This window comes from Ammodytes marinus, assembly GCF_949987685.1.
Source record: "Ammodytes marinus genome assembly, chromosome: 8".
Lineage (NCBI taxonomy): Eukaryota > Metazoa > Chordata > Actinopteri > Uranoscopiformes > Ammodytidae > Ammodytes > Ammodytes marinus.
This window is the reverse complement of record NC_137212.1, coordinates 17,947,294-17,972,841: the sequence shown is the minus strand read 5'-3', so window position 1 is coordinate 17,972,841 and position 25,548 is coordinate 17,947,294. Positions and strand designations below refer to the sequence as shown.

The window sequence follows — 25,548 nt, the reverse complement described above, 5'->3', positions numbered from 1 at the left end:
CCATATTTAATGCAGGAGCACGCATAAAGCAAGGACACACACAGCACCAATGATAACACAACAACCCTTCCACATCAAGCAGGATGAATCAGTACGATAACCGTCACACAGCATGTGTTAGTGCAATTTGCAATTTACCACTGAACAGCAGTTACTCTGATATGGAAGAAAACAGAACAAATCCTTGTGAAAAAGAGTAACAGTTAAAACTGGCGACAGCTGAATCAAACAGAAGCCCTGTTACTAAATGAAGCTCTTATTATCAAACCGTGGTGGGTGCTACCGCTGCTTTGGGTTTGCTGTGTTGCATGTTCCTGCTGTGTCCCAGGTCTATGGAGGCTTTACTTCCTGCTAAAGAAGACCTCATAGGAATGTGAAGAAAAGCCATTAAATGCCATACACCGTTAGCAGCTGCGCCCAGGCTGAGATCTTCTAAAAAGCTTAAACAGCAAAAACATACTAGCTTTATAGAGAGCAAAGTCTGGAGTTAATTTGGCAGCCATGAAGTCTAGTTAAAACTTCCACCAAAAGGATCAAAGGTGGCTTCACTGTGATTGCAAAATGTAGCTGGCCACATGAATGCCTGAGCAAAGATTTGCAACAAACATCTAATATTACACAGATGTGAATGTTTATATACTGGATCAATGTGTGTACACTTGTGTGCGTGTGTCTGTGCCCTTTTCTGGATTGGCACAGTCATTCCAGTGCCAGCGACTTGCTTTTTCTGCTTACTCACACTGCACTGGAATATGACTCCAGTTTAATGGGAAAAGAGCTTCTCTCTTTCATTTTCACTTGAAGCTAACAAAAAAAAACAACCGCACCAAATTAAGAGCACACTGTAAACATTGTACCGTTCAAAATTCCACAGTGACGTGTTGCCATACATTTGGCCAATGCATATCCTGCGTTATACCATGCATACATTACAAGCAGAAGCAGCCATGCTAGCATTATAGGTATAACCACATAATTACAGCAGAAAAAATGAGCAAACATGGTAAAAACAAAACAGGACAGTAAGATAAGTCACAGCCCCTATTAGTACATGTAAAACAATATATTGTGTTTTGTCAACACACATCATAGAGAGGAAGTGTTTTTTCTTCCTTTTAGCAAAACAGATATGTTTGGAAGCATAAAGTCAGCCACTGTAGCACCACCTCGCAGTGCTCACTGTGTCACAGATCCTGAAATAATTAAAAGACATCTGCACCTCCACTCCCCCTCCTTCCCACCACAAAGACTATGCATACCTGTATGTGTGTAACTGTGACATAGTGGGAATATTTCAGAGCAGCCCGTTAAAAAAGTCTCACGTAAACACTGGCAAACCCACCCATCCAGCCCAAACTCTACAAACAACACTGCCCTTACACCATCCCCCTCATGTTTCTATTATCTTTCCACGCCGTGTGACCCACTTTGAAATGCTCCCTCCCCCAGCAGCGCACTGCAGCCATTAAAGTTCCTCCATGCTGTGGTGCAGTGTGTGTTTACTTACTGGGTGTCTCGCTCCAATGGACATGCTGCGTTAAAGCTTGTGCATCTCTCCCATCAGGCCATTTTAGCTTGACACAAGATCGTTTTTCTCTTTCTCTGCTTCCGTTAGTCTGTTTTTCCCACCCTACAGCAACAAACCCCCCCAGCTCTGGTGAAGTTAGCTTTCTCCCTCCTCCTCCTTCTTCTTCTCCACACAGAAACAGAAAACAATCCCCTCCGCTTGCTCCTCACTGCAGTATGCCAACATAAACCACAGCAGCCTTCAGACTGTGACTTGGCTGTGTATAGTCAGTCCGGACACAGTATATCCTTCGGCAGCAGTTATCAGCTGAGCGCTTGGTATGAAGGCAGACAGAGCTGAGTTAATCCAGGACCCTCCCCTGGCAGGAAAGGCACACTTCCTCTCACGCAGGCAGACAAGAAAACACACAAAGCAGCTAGCAAGTGCTGACAGGGACACGCATTAACAGCCACTCCGATTGGCAGAGGCAGCAGAGGCAGATGTTTGGTTGATCGAGCAAGCAGGTCTCCGATTTGTTACTGCTCGATCACATGATGCGACGACAGCAGCAGCGCACTAAAACTGCATAAGTGTGTGTGTGTGTGTGGGGGGAGGGGAGGGGTGGCCGAGCAGGCAGGCACACGTAGCACATCAGAAGGATATGCCATAGAGGGAGGGGAAGGCAGAAAAAAGGAAAGGAGGGAGGGAGAGCAACTGAAAAGGTTGGTCATAGGGTGACAAGGAGGGGATGGGTGGAAAAAGATGCACGTAGATGATGATGATGTTGATGAGAATGGAACCAAAAGGGAGCTTTGCTTTAGGAAAAGGGAGCAGGAAATAAGGCAAGACAAGCAGGAAAAAGGTTTGTCAGAAACAAACAGTCTAAGCAGAAAAATAAACAAGGGAGAAACAATCTTTTCATTCAAACTGAGCCTGGTCCTGCCGATACCAGTCCATAGCAGCCACATATTGCCACAACATCCTCCATTATTACCATTATACTGAAAAGAGTCATCTCTGACTCAAATGCTCTGCTGAGCAAAACAAAAGCAGGTATATGACCATGACATATGGAGTTAAAAAGTGCTTATCAAAAGTTCCCAAATTACAAAGTCCCTTTCAAAGTCTCTATACGTGTTGTGGCAGAGCCCAGTGCGTGATTATATTTGAGTACGCAAATACATGCAATCTGAAGTTCAATAAAACTACCACAATTAAAAGATTTGAAGTGACATTTATATATCCCCCTTAGGGTTTCCACGTTTGCTCTCCAGCTCTTTTCACGTTCTTCAGGTATGACAAAGAAAAGCATGTTTGCTTAGGAAAACAGAGACAAATAGTGCATCTACATAGATGCGGACATAGGAATTAGCGAAAACCACCAAACAAACATCAAGGTGCCCCACAGCAAAACGGCCTGTGACGTTAGTAGAGTGGAGTCTTCTACACACAGAATCACAAACACACTTCTATTGAGAAAAGTGCATGGTTACATACTCGGAGCTGAAGGGTGTGACGTAGGATTGTTCCCTCTAAGGCGTGGATCCACTTCTCCCGTTCGTCTGCATCACGGGCTGAGGAAAGAAACACATAGACACACACCCAGTAAGCCACGTTTTCCATTTAAACATTATCGGCAGCCATTACAATCATGTTATACAGTAATTGCACCAAGACACGGAAAAGACATGAGTACTGGTGGTGACGCAGTGAGAGACGCTGTGTATTCATCTACAAATTATAGTTTGCTTTTTTGTATAAATGCGATTGTATTAATGTCTATTGTTCTGCTTAACCTAATTTTCAGGGCTGAATAATCCTCAATCGTACTGTATGTATATGCAATTTAAGAAAGAAAAACTGAGGCAAACTATGTCATTTTCTGCTGAAGTGATCATAACGGATCAAAAAACATTGACAAGTCAATAAAAACACGTATAATTTTATGAATTCCTGGTTGAAAATCAAATGCTGAAAAAACAGATTTTTCTCCTAAGAATAAGATTTTAAGATTAATCCCACTCACTCCTGTATTATTATTAGTCCTTTAAATGTGACGCTACAGCCAGCAGCCAGTTACATTAGCAATTGGACAGTAAGCTCGCTCAAAAGTTTCAACTAATCGAACATATAAAAAGTCTGCCTAGCAACACCTTTAGAGCTCACTAATGTAATAATAATAATAATAATACCGTTAGATTTATCCTTTCCCCATGCATTCATGCGTGCATTGTTGATGCTAAATTAAACTAACCGTCTCCTAATTGCTGTTGATTCAAGTATACTCTTCAGCTAGTTAGGGCTCTACTTAAATATATAGTATAAATATATATTTTTAAATTACTCTATTCTCATTGTACAAATGAGTAGTTTAAGCTCCTTCACATTGATTATGCAATAGCGATTCTCAACGTTTTTTCTTCTTCACGTGGAGCTGTGTTTAGGGTTCATGTGTGAAATGGAGCTGGGCGAGGCTGCACCCAGAGCAAAAGGCAGAACAAACAGACTTCCAGTGACATTAAACAGTAATCCAGTACAGGCCCTGACCTGGCAACACACACACACACACACACCCTGACCTGGCAACACACACACACACCCTGACCTGGCAACACACACACACACACACACACACACACACACACACGCGCACACACGCGCACACACGCGCACACACGCGCACACACGCCAGTGGCATGAAAGAGATACAATCATTTGTCCTCTGCCAACATAAGATTTAATCCGGTCAGGTTGTAGCATCTATGCATTTAGTAAGTGACTGTACTTCAAACTATTGAAAGGTATTTTAGTTCTTGCATGGAAAGTAACTTTGCTTCTACTTTACTGCGGATGATGACGCCGCCGACCACCACCACAGTTGACAACTATAGAATACTAAAAGCTGTAAAAGAAGAACTTAATAAGATATATTCCATTGAATTATCTGCCAAACTATATCCTGTGTAAGAGTCATTTTTCATAGAGCTGGAAACAAGGCCGGACAGCGGATGAATGGCTGTGCTAGCACAGACGCTGAGCAGTGCTACAGCAGAAAAGCTTTTAAAGACATTAAAAGGCCGCCGAGGCTCGGGCCAATCCACTCAGACAGCACCTCACGGCCCTCTCACTTTTCCTTCAGCCAAACAGACTCTCCAGAGGAATAGATTACTGCGGCTAATGTTGTTTAGCTCGGAGGAGGGCTAGTCGCAGGGCCAGTCAACAAATACAACTGTGTCCCAAGTCCAATGTGTGTCGCCACATGTGCACCATGATTTATATTCACGGGTAGGTATTGACACTTAACAGTCAACTACACATCCACAATGTTTAGCCCATCAGTTAGCCAGCAGCCCAGTCACATGAGGCAACACACAGTAAGTCATCACAGTGGCTGTCATCGGACATGCACCATTGTTAATGTGCAGAGTAACATATTCAAAACAACAAGGAAGTTAGTTTTCATTTAATATTTCAAAAGCAAAGAATAACAACCTAAAGTTAGAAGAATTCACTATTGATAGGATAACTTAATGTACGATTTACAACTATTTTGATCACAGTGAGTGTAGTGCAACAGTTTTCCTGCTGGCTGGTGAGTGTGACACAGAAGTTGTAGGTGCTTTGGATACAAAGGTGTCTTATATTGATTTTCTCTATAGCCAGATAAGAAACGAGGAGAATTCTCTGTGCGTTTAAGTGAACAGAAAAACAATGCCAGACAATTGTCAGATTTAATAGATAAACTAGGGGGAAGAGGGGGCGGGGGGGGGTCGAAGTCTAAAAGTCACATAGTTAATGTTTTTTCTTCTGTAACTGCACAAACCTTGCAGTCTGACAGCCCAGTTCTTACAGTAGGTAGTGTCAAAACAGAGGAAGATGTGCTGATTTCCAGCAGCTCTGATGCCTCTGCTCGGAGAAAAGCAGAGCGGTAAAGTCAACAAGCACATGCAAGGGGTACCTCAACCTCCAACCTATCCACACACACACACACACACACACACACACACACACACACACACACACACACACACACACACACACACACACACACACACACACACACACACACACACACACACACACACACACACACACACACACACACACACACACACACACACACACACACACACACACACACACACACACACACACTGCAAACCTAAAAATAAGATTCTTGGATTCAGGGGCCATATGAATAATTTATTTTCCATATACAGAGCAGCTGTTCAATAATCTGATGTTCAGTGCTGACAGTGGAGGTCACCTCATTTTCAGCATGGGGAATTGATACCAGAAATTTTAGCATTTGCTGCTTACATGTATTAATAATATTTTTTCCCACTCACCCGAGACCAAAGCCAAAACTAACCTGCTGTTAATGATATGCTGGGTAGAGCTGTGACCATTAAGGAAAAAATTACTTATAATCTTAAAGACTAAACTGTAGAAGGTCGTCAGAATCAAAACAACTATCTGTGTTATGTATTAAGGCCAGGACACACCGGCCAGATAATCGCCGTCGTAGTGTCGGTAGGGGGTCGGGACACGAATCTGTTTGGTGTGTGCCGTGACGTCGGCCGACGTAGAGGTCGTCGGGCTTGTTTCCGTCTTTCATTTAGAGCAATTTGATTGGTGGAAAGCTAGCGAATCAGTGAAGCCCGGAAGTGAGGCGGGTAGCACAAACAGCTAACAGCTAGCCATCGTTTTAATGTGTTGTTTCATTTTGCGAGTACTCACATGCATCAACCCTTGTTGACTGCTCGACACCATGCTCGACACTCTGCTAAAAATTGTGCTCTTATGGTCCATACATATAAATACGTATTTCTATCTATCTTTATGCTCTAGAGAGCTGTCCCATCATTTCCGGCTTTCGTATTTTTTCGGGGCACAATACAGATTAGCGCCGCCTGCTGTTGTGGAGACATTACGTAGGGCCTACGGAAAATAAGCAGTCGTCTCGGTGTGTTTTTTGGCCGCGACGGAAAGACTGGAGCTTCCTGAAACGGCGACTCCAGTTTTTGGGTAGTCGGAACGTGTCGGACTGGTGTGTCCTGGCCTTAAGACTGACTGTGAATGAAAACTCAGCCATTTCACAGAGAATATTTGAAAGTTAATCTAGAGGCAATTAGAACTCAAATTAAACTGTTGTATTGCATTGAAAAAAAAAAAAAACATACCGGCATTTTGGAAGCAGGATTACAAGTGTCTCACTGAACTGTGGTAATCCATTTGCTCTTTTTCTGTTTCGTCTTTAGAACTGTATGCCTTAATTCTTCCTCAACAACTCTTTATCATTTGAACTGTGGTGTTCAACACATTTTCCTCATGTGAATACAACCAGCAGATGCTATATCTACCTGTTTGCACCTCAGGGGGGGAAGTGACCAACTTCCACGTACTGGGATGTCACATGAATGCCCTTTAGTCTGTCTACTCGATCGTTATACTAATACTAAGAGACATACAAGGTGTTGGCTGGTCTTCTTTCAAGGATATTGTGATTAGGTTATATGCAGCATGTACAATTACTACTCTCACACACACACAAACAGACAGATACTATGTCGAGACTCAAGGATTCTCCTCTCAGTGGTCAGGTCGGCCAATCACATAGATTTCCCTTTACAATGCTCAGCCTCTCCCAATAATGCTGTTCTTCCTAACTCCAAAAGGCTTGAGTAAATTATTCATCCCTCCCCTCTTTCCTTCTCCTCCTGCCATATTCAGACAAGCTTATGAAATGTTAAAGTACCAGGGGGGGGACGGTTGCACAATTTAATGATGACTAAAGTATATTTAATTTTGTGCGTCAAATATGTAAAAACTAACACATCATGTTGATTTTGATTGATGTTTTCCATGTGTGATCTGCACTTATAAACAATGTTCTAACTAAATACATTAAGTCAAGATGCAGTCCTGAAACAGCACAGTGATGAAGAAAAAAAGGATGGCAAGGACGGACTTTGAAAGAGGGATGAGAGCAGACAGACAGTGCAGGGGACATAGAAGTGGAGGAGAAAGGTGGAGACAAGGGAGAGAGTGTGAGGGGGTCAGTCACTCATCCTGGACTGATGCGGAGAGAGGGAGGAGAAGACCATAGATTGATAGCTACTGTAGACTGGAGGCGAGAGTTGAGAGCAGAGGGAAAAAAAGGGAAGCTAAAGGGCTCTCAGGCCACTCTGATGCACCACCGTTGGAGAGGGGCAGATGAATAATGGATGCTTCTCTAAATAGAAAAAAAGACAGTATAGAGCAGCACTCCATGCTGGCTAGCATACTGGCTGACCTGCTCAAAACTACACTTGTGAGCTGCACTGTCCCGGAAATGGATTTTTTTTTCTTTGTTTTTACCACATAAAATGTGTTCAAGTGTAACATGAGCTGTTCGATGGAGTATTAGGGCGACGTTGAAAAAAACAAACAAGATATACAGTCTATATATATTGTGAGAAAAAAAGTTGTTATTTTACAAGAAAGAAAGTTGTAATATTACGAGAATAAAGTTGTAATATTATGAAAATGAAGTCATAGTTTATGGCTGTCTGTTATCTTAGAGAAGAAAAATATCGTCTACTTGAATGTTAGTGTATGTTTTCCTGAATGAAGTATTTTGTCAAGTTAAATTATGACGTTTTCTCATTTAATTACGACTTTATTCTCGTAATTTAATTTATCTATTATTCCATGACATGGCCCTAATCCTCCGTCACAGTATCAGAACGTGTATTGGTCCCTGGAAATTTGGTATCAGTCTATACCCTCTTAATCTAGCGATGCTATACCGTGGACGCAGGCCATTCCCTACCCACATACCCTGCTCAACATCGTGCGGATCTCTTGATATCAGCTGATGCGTCCAGAATCTCAACCTGGATGGATCTGCTGTATGTGCCTTACACGTGATATTTTATGGTTTCCTTTTAAAAACAAAATGAAGATCATGGCACAAAAATTAAGATTGCCCCCTGCAAGTAAACTCTGCTTTAAAAGATTAGTTATTACCACACTGCTGTCTTAGCTGAATCACAAAAGTAGATTTTAATTCATTCGTGAAGAAAAATATCTTGTGGTATTGCATAGTCATATTTACCACACGCCGTTGATATCTGTGTTGCCTTTTGCATTCAAGCTATTCCCTTTGCCAGAAATAGATTTTTGAATAATGCTCTTAGATGTAACTCGAATAACATTTGCAAAATATGCTGTTTTCTTATGCAGAAAAGTCAAATGGAATCACCTTTAAGTCACTTATGCTGATGCCTAAGATTCAGATTTAACTGTGCCAGAGAAAGTTCCAGGATAAAGTAAGACAGTGACATTTGAACTATGACTTATTGACAAACACATGTCTACGCATGTGTCCTAACAGTTATTTCCCATCCCGAGGGCAAGAAAAAAAAGAAGATAACAAAAATGGTCAGCCAAACTACCAAAAACCAGTGAGCAGCACAAACACCAGTAACAACAAACATTACTTTCTAAATAACACGCCTAGTCTGTCCAAACATCATCAGGACACTGCACACACTGTTCCCTTCTTAACAGTTGCTCACAGCCAACAGCCAGCAAACAGTCTTAACTTCACCAGGCTGCTCTAAACCTTGAACGATCCACAACAATCCAATTCACCCGAGCGCTACAGAACGTACTGCTCCGCCCAAACTGTACATCCCAGAAGACCAACAAACAACGCCTCCCTATCCTTTTTTTGTTGTTGCCCGGGACGTGGCATGCATTGCGGACCATGAAACGTGCACGGTTTGACTCCTTACCCTTCTGTTTGTAGAACCACAGCATACAGCTTCGGAAAACAGACATGGGAGAGGGCATGGAGGAGGTGAGAGGGGCGGAGGGCCCATGGACTGTGGCTGGTGACCCCCAAGAAGGGTGTGGAGGAGGGGGAGGGGGGGGTTCTCTTGGTGAAGTGTAAGGGAATTGTAGGTGGATACAATGATGAACAGAAGGAAGGACAGAGATGACGGAAAGATGGAGGAGGTTAGAGTTAAAGACCTGATGGAGTGGTAGAAGAAGGAAAAAAGATTGTCTGCGGTGTACTGGTTATAGAGAGATTTCCCTGTCAAAAGAGATGGGACGGTTTGTCAGGAAGGAAGGAAGGAAGGAGTGAGGGAGCTAGGATGCTGTAGCCCGTAGCCAAATCCTGTCCCTATGGAGTGACTGGTTGGTAGATAGCGGCGGCAGCGGAGTAGTGAAGAGCAAAAAAGTCGCTGCAACCAGAGGAGACCTGAGCTCAGCTTCCAGCTCAGCAGTATTCCCTTATTAATCCCAGAGGCTCAAATGCAGAGACACACAAGCAGCAATCTTCCTCCTCCGCCAGTCGAAAAAAAAGGGGGGGAAAAAAGAGCCTTACTTGCTCCTCGTTCAGTTCCAGAAGAATCTGTCTAGCTTCAGTGGGAACTAAATCCGGATATTTTTTCTACAGAAATAAGTGTCAATCCGACTTCACGGGGCTAGAAGAGGTTCCGCTCGAAGGGAGGAAAAGGCTAAGATACGCACAGCACGCTTTGACATTGTGTTGATGCCTGTGTGCATGTGTTTCCTGGCATTAGAGCAGACCAATCCAACTCTTTAAAAAGGAGGGGAGGGAAAGAGGGGTGAGAGAGTGAGTGACGGGGAGAGAGAGAGAGAGAGGGAGAGAGAGAGAGAGAGAGAGAGAGAGGGAATGAAAAGCTCGGATGGATGCACAGAGAAAGAAAGAAAGACAGTGATGGAAACACAGGGGAGAAGGGCACATAAAGATAACAAAAAATGTAAAAGGGGGGGACATCTCACCTTGGAAATGGAAAGTCTTCTGGTCCACAGTAATGGTGAATGTGCTGTCGTCCTCGTCATCAATGCCGATCACAGCTCCCTGGACAAACAGAGAGGGGGGGGGGAGCAGGCAGTCAAACATCAGGACACATCATACTCCACTTTCTATTCCTATCCTCACGCGCTCCACATGTTCAGGCAGTCCCTGACTGGCCCTCGTTTTGCTAATTACCCTCGGTCCATCTCGGCACCTCACTCTGTCCCCTTCAAAAGCTCATGCTCCTCTTACCTTATAATTTCTTCCTTATCATTTCTTTCTTATAATCGCTCTGTCTTTCTCTGTCTCTCTCTCTCTCACACACATATATCCAAGTGCAGGCTTTTGGAACATGGTAGAGAAGAAGGGAGGGCGGAGGAGGAGGTGGGATTTGGGAGAGTGAAGGAGGAGAAAGGCAGTGAAGGGTGGCGAGAAACAGACACTGGGGACCTGCAGCTAGCAGCCAACAGGAGAAAAAGAACTGCAGAGAAACGGCCTACTGGCTAGCTGGGGACATTAGCTCACAGCAACAGAAACCGGGTGTGTGACTCATACAGCAAACCTGCAAACAATACCTACTACAGTGGGTGGATAAGATATACAAAAGCTGTCCATTATTACAACCTTTCAGAAACTTTATTCATTGGATTTAATTTCAGATTCTGTGATAGAACAATAAGAGATTGAATAAAATTGGGATTAATTTATAAAAAAATATCTAAAAAATAGTAAATTCCATTGTGTGAGAGCATTTGCTTAGCTTTCTGAATGAAGGCACCACATGACACGACAATTAAGAGCAAGTTGTGGTTATTGTAGCTCGAAAGTCCAGAGGTCTGGTCTTAAGGCCAGGACACACCAGTCCGACACGTTCCGACTACCCAAAAACTGGAGTCGCCGTTTCAGGAAGCTCCAGTCTTTCCGTCGCGGCCAAAAAACACACCGAGACGACTGCTTATTTTCCGTACGCGCGCGGGACGTAATGTCTCCACAACAGCAGGCGGCGCTAATCTGTATTGTGGCCCGAAAAAATACGAAAGCCGGAAATGATGGGACAGCTCTCTAGAGCATAAACATAGATAGAAATACGTATTTATATTTATGGACCATAAGAGCACAATTTTTAGCAGAGAGTGTCGAGCATGGTGTCGAGCAGTCAACAAGGGTTGATGCATGTGAGTACTCGCAAAACGAAACGAACAAACACATTAAAACGATGGCTAGCTGTTGTTAGCTGTTTGTGCTACCCGCCTCACTTCCGGGCTTCATTGATTCGCTAGCCCTCCACCAATCAAATTGCTCCAAATGAAAGACGGTCGGCGCAAAACAAGCCCGACTACCTCTACGTCGGCCGACGTCACGGCACACACCAAACAGATTCGTGTCCCGACCCCCTACCGACACTACGACGGCGATTATCTGGCCGGTGTGTCCTGGCCTTTAAGAACAACATGTCAAACAACCAGTTTAACATTACATGAGAAGTTATGACACGGTCAGCTCAGGGTTCGGTACAGAGTACAATACAAGGATCAGGATACAACACATTGTTCCCCCTCTAACTGAAACCGTTCAACCTGCACTACATGTGTACAAAATAACACTGGATCCTCTTTTCAAATGGTTTCAAGAGATTCTTCCTCCTTTGAGCGAGATAAACATGTACAGTCATATGAAAAAGTTTGGGAACCCCTCTCGGCCGGCATTATAATTGACTCTGCTTTCACAAAAAAAAAGATAAAAGTGGTACGTCTTTAATTTACCAGGAACAGCTAAGTACTGGGATGTTTTCCAAACAAAGATTTTTTGAAAAGCAGTATTTGGTTGTATGAAATAAAATAAAATGTGAAAAACTGGCTGTGCAAAAATATGGGTACCCTTGTGGTTTTGTTGATTTTAATGCCTGTAACAGCATGTAAAACTGATGACTTTAAACACAAAGTTGGTTGGATTATGTTGTTAAGCCTTGAACCTTATAGAAATGTCTGTTTAATCATGAGAAAATGTATTTTAGGTGCCTAAATGCAAGTTGCACTTCTTTTTGACTCTCTGCTGAAGTGAGACAGAATGGGATCATCAAAACTGCTCCCAAAAGATCTTAAAAACAAAGATTATTCATTATCATGGTTTAGGGGAAGGCTACAAGAAGCTTTCCCAAAGGTTTCAATTGTCAATTTCTACTGTAAGGAACGTTGTCAGGGAATGGAAGGACACAGGCACAGTTGCAGTTAAACCCAGGTCTAGCAGACCAAGAAAAGTACAAGAGCGGCATATGCGGCGGATTGTGAGAATGGTTGCACACAACCCAAAGATCACCTCCAAAGACCTGCAAGAACATCTGGCTGCAGATTGTGTATCTGTACATGGTTCAACAAATCAGTGCAATGTTGCCGGCTGAGAGGGGTTCCCAAACTTTTTCATATGACTGTACATGGTGCTCTGTCATGCCATTTGTCCATAAAACAGGTTTAGGGTCCTAAAGTATTTATTTATCTCATTGATTTAATAACCAGCCCCCTGAGAAATATTATAAAAGACTGGCTGACAGAGTTACGCCAGCCAGGTACAGGTTTGTAAACAGTTAGCAATATATAAATTTGGATGCCAAATAAAACACCATCCCTACTTCTCCTTTTACAAAAAGTTTGGTAAAGGCTTAAAGGTCAAACAAGCAGTAAAGACCTAAAGGGGTCACCATATCTCAGATTCCACTGGCAAGCCTCACATAGAAAACAGAAACAGATGTCCTGAACTAGTCTGAATGTTTTATAAATGTTCAATTAAAGCCAATGTATGTAATCCTACTTTATAGGGTTGGCCCTTTATTAGGACAACTACTGCCATCTAGTGGACTTTACTCAAAACTGAAAAAAAACACATTGAAACGCCAGAAAGCTGAAAAAGAGGATCTTGTCAAATCGACACCTGTTGAATTAGGCCAACCAATCAGGCAGTTACTGTCAGATGATAGCAGTAACACCAGTCTTTAAGGTATCAGCCGACTGCACTGACAAAGAAAATGTGTAGAAATTTGCGCACAGGCTGTATTGCATTGCACTTGCATCGCACTGAACTTAACATGTAGAAACTTCCTATGCAGTCTAGCAACCCAACCAAGTATATAGAGTATGTGGTTCATTAATCAACAACAACTGTCAGGAATAGGATGGTTATGAACCTGCAAATCTTACCCTGAGTCGCACACAGCCTCTTCTGGATCCTCGCATCATCTTGTCCTTTGACTGTATATCAACAACAGAAAAAGCAGGAATTATACAGTCAGTATGAAGGGCAAAAGTTTGTGAACCCTGAACTGCATTGCTTAAATCGAGCAGGTAAACACATTTAGGTGGGCCAAATTGAGTGATGAAATGGACCAATGTAATGAGAGATCTTTAGGGAAGAAATTGGGCGGCACTAGAAAAAACAGAGATAAAACCAGGTCAGTTTAGGCTTACCAAAGAGGTCAGAGACATGCCAAAAGGGAAAGAACATCTCAGAGGATCTCAGGAATAGAGATGTGATGTTGCACATTTGTTTGGGGACAGCTATAAATTATTTTAAAAAAAAGTTTGAGCTCCATCGGTCCACCGTGAGGCAAAACATCTACAAAAGGAGAGCTCTAAGAGTGACTGAACATCTGCCAACAAGAAAACTCCCAATTTGTCCTACAAAAAGAAAAATATTGATACATTCTGTTATACAGTAGGCTACATCATATAAGGGCTGCCTGCAACCAACTGTTAGTATTATTGCAAACTGAATAACATATAATATACTTGATGTCCTTTAATCATCAGATTAAGGCCTTCTGATTTTGGACTAATTTAAAGGTGCCAACACACTGCACACCGCCGCGCGGCGAGTTTACATAGAAAGTCAATGTATTTCGCGCGAGCGGTTCACGCGGCACGGCCAGGGCGGCGCGGCCGCCGCAGGAGTCGAAAATATTGAACTTTTTGCTGCCGGCCGCGCCGCGATAGCCAATCAGCATTGAGCTCCTCCCGACGTCACTCACTTCGGGACGACGGACAGAGGAAATTAAAGGCCAGGACACACCAGTCCGACTACCCGAAAATGGAGACTGCCGATTCAGGGAGCTCCAGTCTTCCCGTCGCGGCCGAAAAAGTGCAAAGAACACACCAAACCGACTGCTGACTTTCCGTACGCTCTGCGCTTGCGTGGGACGTAATGTCTCCATAACAGCAGGCGGCGCTAATCTGTATTGTGGCCCGAAAAAATACGGAAGCCGGAAATGATGGGACGGCTCTCTAGACCATAAACATAGATAGAAATACGTATTTATATTTATGGACCATAAAGAGCACCATTTTTAGCAGAGAGTGTCGAGCATGGTGTCGAGCAGTCAACAAGGGTTGATGCATGTGAGTACTCGCTGAACGAAACAAACAAACACATTAAAACGATGGCTAACTGAGTTAGCTGTTTGTGCTACCCGCCTCACTTCCGGGCTTCACTGATTCGCTAGCCCTCCACAAATCAAATTGCTCCAACTGAAAGACTGCCCGATCCTACAAAAGGATCCCGACGACATCTACGACGACCGATTTCACGGCACACACCAAACAGATTCGTGTCCCCGCCCCCTTCCGACTCTACGACGGCGATTATCGGGCCGGTGTGTCCTGGCCTTAAGATGGATGAAAACATAATAGTCACAGTTTGCTCCCATACGTTCTGTGAATAGCCTATGTGTCTGTTGCCTGCTGTGTACAGCTATCAGTTTTGCTTTATGAACCAAGTTAACACCGGTTAGCTTGGGTAAAGCACCATCAGCACAGCAGACTGGTGCTCTCAGCATCGGTTAGCACCAGCACCAGCGCCAGCATATCCCCAGAGTAGGAGAGGGCGGCCGGCGGCGGACACAATATGGCCCAATGTGATCACGCGGCGCGGAACCTGTGATTCGCGCGGCCACTCCTGGATCAATGGGGAGGTACCATGAAAGTCAAAGTTACTAGCATCATTATTATTACACCTTACCAACAGTGTTAACTTTCATGCAGCCATCTGAACAAACCCTCCTTCAGTCAGTCACTCAGGCTACTTTTTGGTTTAATCTACATTAATTTACAGAAGAACTGCTTTACTGGCTGCTGTACACCTAAATAAGATATACGATTCATTACCTCTTTGATGACTATAGGTCAACTTTCTGAGATAATGGGACAGCTGTTAGTTACCTGCCTACTATTAACACTGGCAGTTTATATTGTGTTTTACTGCAGACATCAGCTTCTAATCAGAGAAACGTGACAGTGAATTGATTAATCAAAGATCTAACAAGCAGGCAGTGTCTCGCCCGGCGATGTCTTGAGCTACTTGGATAGCAAACCAGCGTGCGACGGATTCTTATCTAACAACCGGAGACATATATCATCTCGCCAACATGTATAATTGTGTCTCTCTCTCACCTAATGCTGTAAAAGAATTCACAGCAATTGCGGGACGAGTTTGTTTATTGTAGCCTTTAGCTTTACAAGCTACCTAGCTAAGCTACATTAGCGGAAATGTGGAAAAATACTGTCATTCGATTGGTCGCTTGGTCTTCGAGGTGCGCTGCTGTTGGTCGACACCATGATCCGTCATCAAAGAGACCTGCCTCTGTGCCAGCTGAGTCCTGACAAACACAAGGCCCTTATCCCACTCTGCTCTGACAGCCAGAAGACACAGCTTCTACATTTTAACCTCTTCGGCCAGACCAGTTTGGCATTTGGAAAACTGTGGAAATTAACGTACCGTATAGTATGACAATAGGCCGGCATTGTAATCCAAAACGAACCAGCGGTACTGCCAACCTTTCATAACGTTAGTCCACTTGCTTAGCGGTCCCTCCATGATGGACGCCATCTTTACAATAGGCTACTGGTGGGGAGGAGTCGGATAAGGTGTGGGCAGGCGTCACGGGAGGGAAGGACGATGCTGCTGCTGGAGATGATGATGGGCCCCATATCAGGTAGGTTATGCTTGAGTTCCCCCTAGGATGTAGTCTGTCAGATTCTCCACTTGAGAAAAAGCTCAACTACCCCTGCATTCAAAATGCAATTCTTGCAGAATTATTAGTCAAAATGTAGGATATAGGCCTACCTGCATTCAAAATCTTGCAGAAATTAGTCAAAATGTAGGATCGACCTATATAACATAAGAGTAAGCTACTCTGTGTACAAAGTAGCATCAAATGGAAATACTAATGTAAAGTAGGCTACAAGTACCTCAAACTTGTAGAGTAATTGTGTTGCCTAACTGGACTTGGTTGATGATGGTGTTGATGGGCTCCAAATAAGAGATGCTCGAGTTACCTGGGATGTATTCAATTGTGGAAGTAATTGTGGCCTACTCAAGTAAATTCTTTACTTGAGTAGGCCTACCAGTATCAATTGCACCAACCCACTGAAATAGGCTACTCCATTACAAGTTAAAACTAACTAACTTGAGTATGTATCATCATATAATTTTAACTGCAAAATGTACCAAGAGTGCTCCAAGCAGAAATGGCCCTGTTATTTGGTACATTATAATAACATGGGAACATAATTTGTAATCCATAATGTCAGCAGTATTTAAATACTGTAGTTGGTACAGGGCGGATTTGACTGTGACCACTCCATGCTCTGTTAAGTAGGTTAATTTATTTATAGTGCATGATATCTTATTTTTTTTTTTTTTTGAAAAATGTATTTATTGAGTTTTAATTTTTTGACAAAAGAAAAGAAAAAACACCAAAAACAGACTTAATAAAATAAAATAAAATAATACAATATAAAGTAAAAATAAAAATACATATATAAAATAATATATATATATACGCATACATGGATACCGACATATTACATTATGAGAAAAAGTATGTAAATGTACACATACACCCATAAATAAATGCTTAGATAAATAATAAGTAAACAGAAATATTACATTTTAAAAAGGACATTCAAATGAAAATAAATAAAAAAAAAAAAAAAAAAAGTAGGTACATTACAATGCATTCCCTATTATCCTCTGCGGGTACTACATAACCTCAGGGGCCACTCACACTAGGGCCGCGGCCCCGTGCCAAAGCTCATTAGCATACTAAAGTCTAGAACGTTTGGCTAGTGTGACCACGCCATCCGTATTCCAGCACGGAACAGCCCCTTGGCCACGGCACACCTGGGAGAGGTGTGCCGTGGCCAAAGTACAGATGCTAATGAGATGACACGCGCACAAGCAAGCGCACAGGCGGCGTTCCTGACGTGAATTTATTAAGGATGCATTGTCCGTTAACGTCCGCTGCCTTACTAGTCGGCACCAGAATTGCCCACCACATGGACTTGTAGCTATAATGTGTGAGAATTAACGTGTGTGTAAGCCTAGGTGTGGGCTAATAAAAGAGGGAGAGAGCTAATTAGGTCGGCTCAGAAAGCACAGCAAAAAGGTTTTCGTGTTTACTCACGTTCGTCAGATGATTTTTTTTCTTTTTCCTCCCGTCAGCTGTCATAACTGCATTTACGCATGGCGGTGGAGACGCACCCAAAACAACACACCGCAGCCCGGTGATAAGGAAACAGTAGCCTACACTAAGGTTTAACAAGAAACTTTATAAAGACACTTAAAAAAACGATCTCTGCCCATACAAAAAGTTCTGACTTGGATTTGATGGAGCGATCGATGTGTACAAAACCATCCGGATACATATGGTCTGATGACGGGCCGTTATATTAATAATAAACAGCGTGCTGCACAAATATGAGACTGTTCACCGCGACCTATTACGTCAAGACTACATTTAAAAAAAAACAATAGCTTAAGGATTCTCGTTGCTCTAATGTGGAAGTGGAATATTTGATGCAAATTTGGCCGGATGAAAATATTCACAAACAGTCGTATAGCCTACAAGTAGACTAAGCTCCAAATCCTAAACGTGCACGGTGACGTAGGCAAGGTGCAAGTGTGCCCAGGCCACGAGCAGTGTGAGCACGGGCCTGCGGGGGGAGTGGGGAGGGGGGGGAATCGTGCTGAATCGTGCTGAGCACGGAACAGGCAAACGGCACTAGTGTGAGTGCGCCCTCAAAAGCAGAAGTTGTACTTATCCCTCCTCCACTTCATCGAGCATCTGAGAGAGATCCTTGTCCCTGATGTAGTTAATGAATGGGCCCCATATTACTTTAAACTTCTCTTGTTTGTCCCTGAGTGTATAAGTAATTTTTTCTAGAGGCAGACATAATGACATTTCTTTGAACCACTGTCTAATACTTGGTCTCCCATTGCTTTTCCATGTTAATGCGATCAATCTTTTGGCCTGTAATAGGCAAATGTTTACAAAATTCTGTTTTCCACTACTTATATTATGTTTCTTTGGATAGATGCCTAGAATAAAAAGTTTAGGTTCTATTATTATTTGGATTGATAGAATGTCCTGAATTATCTTTCCAACTTCATTCCAGAATTCAATTATTTTCGGGCACTTCCATATACAATGAATAAGTGTTCCCTTGTCGTCCCCACATCTTGTGCACAAATCTGGAATATTGGGATTAAATTTATTTAGTTTTTCTGGTGTAATATATACTCTCATTAACCAGTTGTATTGCAGCAATTTTAACCTTGTATTGGCAGTTTGAGACTGAGCATTCTTACATGCAACAATCCACTCTTCATTGGTAATTTCCCTTTGTAGATCACCTTCCCATGAATTTAGTTTAGAATCTGATGATTCAGGTGAATTGTCACTCAAAAGATTATAAATAGCTGAAATAATTTTTTTCTCAAAGGGATTTTTAATTAGATTATTCTCCAGTATAGATAAAGTTGGGATGGTAATGGATTGGTTCTGATAGGATCTAATAAAACTTTTTAGTTGTAAATATTTAAAGAAGTGTTTTTTGGGAATGTTATACATACTTACTAGGTCCTCAAACGTTTTAAAATGACCGTCATTCGGATTATAAATATCCTTCATTTGTTTTATTCCTTTATCAGCCCATAACTTGAACCCACCATCAGCTCTTCCTGGTACAAAATGGTTATTACCCCAAATTGGACTAAACCTGGAAAGAACAGAAGTTTCCTTGTGGTATTTATTTACATCATACCATACCACAATCATGTTCTTAACTATTGGATTTGTTGTCTTCTTTTTAAGGTTTTTAAAAGTATCCGAATATATATATGCAGGTAATGGAATCTTTTCAGAGCCGGATTCAATATCTTTCCATACTGGCGAGTTTTCCGTGTAATAATAATACTTCATAGTTCTTATTTGAGTAGCCCAGTAATACCATAATAGATTGGGGCATTGGAGCCCTCCCCTGTCATACGGTAGGTACATAAGGGACAAACGAAGTCTGGGGCGTCTATTTTTCCAAATAAAATTGCAAAAAAGTTTCTTGAATCTAGGAAAGAAGTCTGAAGGAGGCGGCAAAGGGATATTTTGGAAAAGGTACAATAGTTTGGGCAGAATACTCATCTTCAATATATTAATTCTACCTAAGAGGGAGATTGGAAGTGTTGACCATTTTTCAAGTGATTCACAAGTAGATGCAATAACAGGATTGTAATTGGCTTGAACAATTTCTTCAATTTTGTGAGTGATTTGAATACCTAAGTATGTGAAACTGTTGACTGAGTTGAATTGACTTACGCTAGTCGGAGGGTTATTCCTATCATTCAAATTACACAATAAAATGGAGGATTTGGAGGTGTTAATTTTGTAACCTGATATATTGCCAAATATTTTAATAAGGTCCATAAGCGCTGGAACAGATATATCCAATTTTTTTAGAAAAATAATGACATCATCAGCATAAAGAGCCAGACGGTGTTCGACTAGACCTGTACATATGCCTGAGATCAGTGAGTGATGTCTTATTGCAATTGCTAAAGGCTCAATTGCAATCGTAAATAATAACGGCGATAATGGGCAACCCTGTCTACAACCCCTGTTAATTTGAATTGGTTTGGATAGATTATTATTAGTAACAATTTCTGCATATGGCTCTCTATATAAAAGTTTCACCCAATTACAAAAATTATTCCCAAGCCCGAACCTATCGAGTACTTCAAACAAGAATGCCCATTCCACCCTGTCAAACGCCTTCTCTGCGTCTAGTGACAGGAAGGCTGTATCTGGTATCTCTCTCTGGTTGTGTAGAATATTTAAGACTCTTCTTACATTATGAAACCCCTGACGACCTAAAATAAATCCGTTTTGATCTCCATTTATTATTCCCGGTAATAAATTCTCTAATCTTTTTGCTAAAATTTTACACAGTATTTTTAAATCAGAATTTAGGAGACTTATTGGCCTAAGATTCTCACATTTATCATTTGTCTTTCCAGGTTTAGGAAGAAGTGTGATCAAAGCACCCCTTAAGGAGGGAGGAAGAATGCCTTCCTGAAAAGATTCAATAAACATTTCGAGGAGGGGCGCCTTTAACTTAGATTCAAACTTCTTATAAAACTCAATGGGCAGGCCGTCCGGACCAGCAGCCTTCCCAGATTTCATGCCTTTAATTGCCAAAGAAATTTCTTCTAGAGTTATATTTTCCTCCAAAGCCACCCTCTCCTCCTCCAAGACTTTAGGAATGTTTAAATTGCTTAAGAACATACTTTGATCTGATATTTCCGAATTTCTTTCTGAGCTGTACAATTTTGCATAGTAGTCTCTAAATGCCACATTAATTTTAATAGGGTCAATAATATCATCAGCGCCATGCTTTTTCAGTACAGTAATAGCTCTTTCAGTTTGAAGTTGTTTTATGCGCCAGGCTAAAATTTTTCCTGGTTTTTCCCCTTGGTCAAAAATAGTTTGTTTGAGTTTTAAAAGATTAGCTGTAGCTTTGGCGGATGAAATTTCATTATATTGAGTTCTTAGCAGAAGTAGTTCTTGGTGTAATTTAGGACAGGTGTTTTGAAAGTATTTGGTCTCCACAATCTTAATTTTTGACTCTAACAGTGCCAGCTTTTGTTTAGTTTTTTTTAATTTGGAACTTGTAAAATTAATGATCTGACCCCTAATAAAAGCTTTAAAAGCTTCCCACCTGGTACTAGCAGATGTTTCAGACCCATTCACTGTGAAATATAAATCAATTTGAGTTTCAAGAAAAGAGATAAGGTCTGGGTCCCTCAGCCACTGTTGCTTTACTCTCCATCTAGGTGGATCCTTTTTCAGCCCTGGATCTACATATTTTAAGCTATTTGGGGCGTGGTCTGAGACCAGTATACTGTCATAAGTACAGTCCTTGATCTTAGACATCAGACTTGCGGAAACAAGAAAATAATCAATTCGGGAGTATGATTTATATGTACTGGAGAAACATGAATAAAATGCCACATCAGGATTCCTATCTCTCCACACATCTCTTAGATTTAATGATTTGATGAAATGATGAATAATATTCCTACTTCTATTATGAGTCTTGTCTATATGCGAAGATCTGTCTTTATGGGGGTCCAGTGTACAATTGAAATCACCTGCTATTATATATTGACCATTAAGGGATGATAGTGTATAGAACAAGTTATTGAAAAATGTGGGGTCATCATTATTGGGCGCATAAATATTAACCAAATTAAGCACTTCTGACAAAAGTGTCCCTTGAACTATTAAGTATCTACCTGCTTTATCTGCAATTACGTTGGTGATATTATAAGGAATAGACTTGTGAATGAGTGTCATAACCCCCCTTGCCTGAGTATTAAAGGCCGCTGATAGTACCCTGCCCTGCCATCTCCTTCTAATTCTAATGTCCTCTTGTGCCGTAAGGTGAGTCTCTTGAAGGAAAATGATTTGAGGATTTATACTCTTTAACCTGGCCATAACTTCCTTTACCTTTTTAATTTTTTGCAACCCTCTGCAATTCCAAGATGTAAATTTAATTTCTAATTCACCTGTCATATAGAATCATAGCTTTGTAGATTGTACAACAGTAAGCAAAAATGTACCAGAAAAAAAAAGAGAAAGAAAAAAAAAGAAAAAAGAAAGGAAAAAAGAAAACGTGATCTCAATAAACTGGTAACACACAAACCCCACACCCCAATAGCTCCAGAACTGAGCCTCCCCCCACCCCCTAGCTGCACACTCCAGCAACCTAGAAAAACACTCCACACTAAGTGAGGAATATTCAAGCTAAACGTATCATTCTCCCTCCACTATTTATAAGGAGATATCCAAACCATTATGTATGCGAGTAAATAAATTGAACCAGTGGTAACACCCTTTTGATATAAGGCAAATGTGCATTGAGATGCCGTCAATTTATAACTCCGCAAGATTACCTCACGTGCCAGTGACCCGGAAACAAAACAACCCGCGCTATGCGTTGTGGGATATGAAGTTTACTCTACTTGAATCAGGCATATTGATATTATCCCCCGTGCAGTTCTAACAACATTCAAGTGGGGCATGTTCCCTTAACAAAACCAAACACAATGTTGATTATATGTCACCTATACAGTAAACGTTGTAAAGTATGACAAACAATAACTTATGCGACTTTTTATAAAACAATTGGCCGCTGGCCACTACACCTTGTATAAAAAGTTGTCTATGAAAACAAGATTAGCAATTTTTATCTGAACCAAACGAGCACAATAATCCGTTAAACATGTACGGCAGTATTTCAGTCCCGCGAAACATTGCATGTAAACAAACTTACTTGCCCTTATACTCTGCCGTGGTCATAGCAACGTTTTACGTTGGCGTACACAGTCAACCAGTCCCATTTCCCTCTTGGATGTTCCGAATAAATTCCTCCACGTCTGTTGGTGTACCAAAAGTATGCGTTTTCTCCTTGTAAGTCACCAGCATTTTAGCAGGAATCAGCATGCCGTGTCGAATCCCCAAGCTACGAAGCCGCTGTCTGGACGCGTCGAAACTTTTCTGTTTCTTGTGCTCTTCTTGTGGCAGGTCTTGGTAGAAGCGTACTTGTTTATCCTTGTAGAAAAGTTGCTTTTTGGTTCTGGCTGCTCTTAGTACGGCCACCTTATCTCTGTCGTTCAGGAACCTCATTATGATTGCTCTTGGGGGTGCGTCGGGCTCTCGGTTCGGACCAGTCCGATGGGCTCTCTCCAGAAAAATAGCCGACGTTAGTGTTGTGATGCCCAGTGACTCCGGGATCCACTTCTCAAGAAAGCCACAAGTATCTCCCGCCTCTGTCTTCTCTGGTAGGCCAACCAACCTTAAGTTGTTGCGCCTAGACCTTGCCTCTTGGTCCGTGGCTTTATCTTGCAGCTCTCTCTTATCATGTTCAAGTTTTCGGACCTTAGCTTGGAGTGTAACCACCTCGTCCTCAGTGCTGGAGATGCGGACCTCTGCTCTCGTAACACGCTCTGTGCAGACGCTAATCTCCTTTCTCACTCCGTCTATTGCACTTATTACCCCGTCAAACCTGTCCGAGAAATCGTCCTTCAGCCCTTTGATGGCGTCAAGGATTTCTTTGCCTGCTATTACGTCTCCATCTTCTGGTTCAGCTTCGTCAGGCATGGCGCTAGCATTAGCGCTGTCGCTAGCTTCCCCGCCAGTCTTTGTCAAGCCAAAATCCGACATTTTTGCTTGTTTGCGTCTGGTCATTTTGGTTGCTGCAGGTTTCTTTGACAAAGCCAAACACGCTGTTCACTTTTGGTGGTCGTAAATTAGGTTTCTATCAGTTTTTAATAAAAGTTTAGTGGAGGGTAGAAAAACCACCTGCTCAGCTCGCCGCCATTACCGGAAGTCCCGCATGATATCTTATATGACAATTCTGAGACTACAGCTTTGGGACAAATGCAGTGCAAAGTGAAAAAAATAAAAAATAATAATATCTCCTTCTTACATGTAATAGATTATGAGTATAAAGGAGCATCAAATCAGAAATACTCATTTAAAGTACACCTACTTCGAAATGGTATGGTAATTGATTTGATGGACTAAGTTATTAGATATCCAGTGCCTTTTTAAAACATATCAACCATTGAGGGTCAAATGCTTTAACCACCTGAAGCTTCTAGACCTGAAGGATTAACTCAATAAACAGACAATTAATCGCCCACAGATTAATCAATCAAGAAAATAATCTGTTGATGGTAATTTGGAAAGGAAAACAAATGTTAGGTGCATCCCTAGTAGCTTTTCTGTCTGTTCATTCACATTCACCCCTGTACTACTGGACATGTAGGGTCAAATACTTAAACTTAAATTATATTTTTTCATAATTCCTATATTAAATGACAAAAAAACAATATAGATTTCCTGCACATTGAGAATACACTATAATAAAATACACTGGTTTGTAAATATGGCGCAGGCGCCATATTTACAAGCCTTTAAAATGAATTTCACAGGCCTGTGAAATTCATTTTAAAGGCTTCAACATTTTATTTTGTTTGCTTAACCGTACAATAAGGGCTCTGTCACTATATAACATCTCACAATTTAGTTAGGAGACAGACAAACAAACCAAAGATGACACAAAAGAAAAAAAGAAACAGTTTTCATCAATATCTTTATTATTTACAATACGCTTAACACTGATAAGCAAAACTTCACAGTTATATAACGTGAGCTTTAAATAATAAAAAAAAACACAAAATATATATATTGTACAATAAAAAAGTTAATGTTAACATCTATGCTTTCTTTTCATCCCTGTTTAGATTCACATATTCCATTATTGTGTGTGTTGGTTTACATTGCACTCGTACAACTGAAGAAGTGGCCTTTGGTATAATGATGTGTAAGAGGGAGACGGGAGCAAAAAAAAAAAAAGAAAAAAGATATGCAGGCAACATTAAGAAAAACAACGCAGGAGACTGAAATTGAGAATGAGCAGAAATATGTGCTAATTTCAAATTCTAATTAAATGGTTCAGATATCAGATTTGAGGAAAATAAAATTGGTACCAAATCAATGTATGAACACTGTAATCATTTATCGAATATGGTTTATTTCTAAAAACAAAAAAAGTCCAAATTGGAAATATGTTTATTTTTGAGGTTACATTTTCTCCCTTACTCTATGGTTGCGTTCCGAATCGCATACTTTCTACTATATGGTATGTAGAAAAAAGATTTAGGATGTCCCGATTCTTGTGGCCAGATTTAGGATGGTTAGAAGTACCCGGATGTCCTACTTCATGCGGCCAAGATTGTTAGTGTTGAAAACTGCATCCTATTTGGGCGATTCTGACCCACAATCCAGTGTGCACGTGAAATGACGTCACATCGACGAAGCCTCCATATGAAAGCAAACAGG

At 41.5% G+C, this 25,548-nt stretch overlaps 1 protein-coding gene across 3 annotated transcripts in view; it reads right to left on the bottom strand.

Moving 5' to 3' along the window:
• The window catches only part of osbpl9 (oxysterol binding protein-like 9), a gene marked incomplete at its 5' end in the record, with an annotated part of 37,637 nt that extends 21,438 nt beyond the window's left edge, over positions 1-16,199 (bottom strand). Inside the window, 4 exons of one of the 3 annotated variants that reach the window (XM_080032611.1) lie at positions 3,005-3,081; positions 10,307-10,385; positions 13,514-13,564; positions 16,083-16,199. In XM_080032611.1, the coding sequence (XP_079888737.1) occupies positions 3,005-3,081; positions 10,307-10,385; positions 13,514-13,564; positions 16,083-16,193 (318 nt within the window). Of the gene's footprint in view, positions 1-1,507; positions 1,667-3,004; positions 3,082-10,306; positions 10,386-13,513; positions 13,565-16,082 lie in introns of those variants that run through there. The other 2 variants (XM_080032609.1, XM_080032610.1) reach the window with 2 other exon arrangements.
• Positions 16,200-25,548: the final 9,349 nt, after the last annotated feature.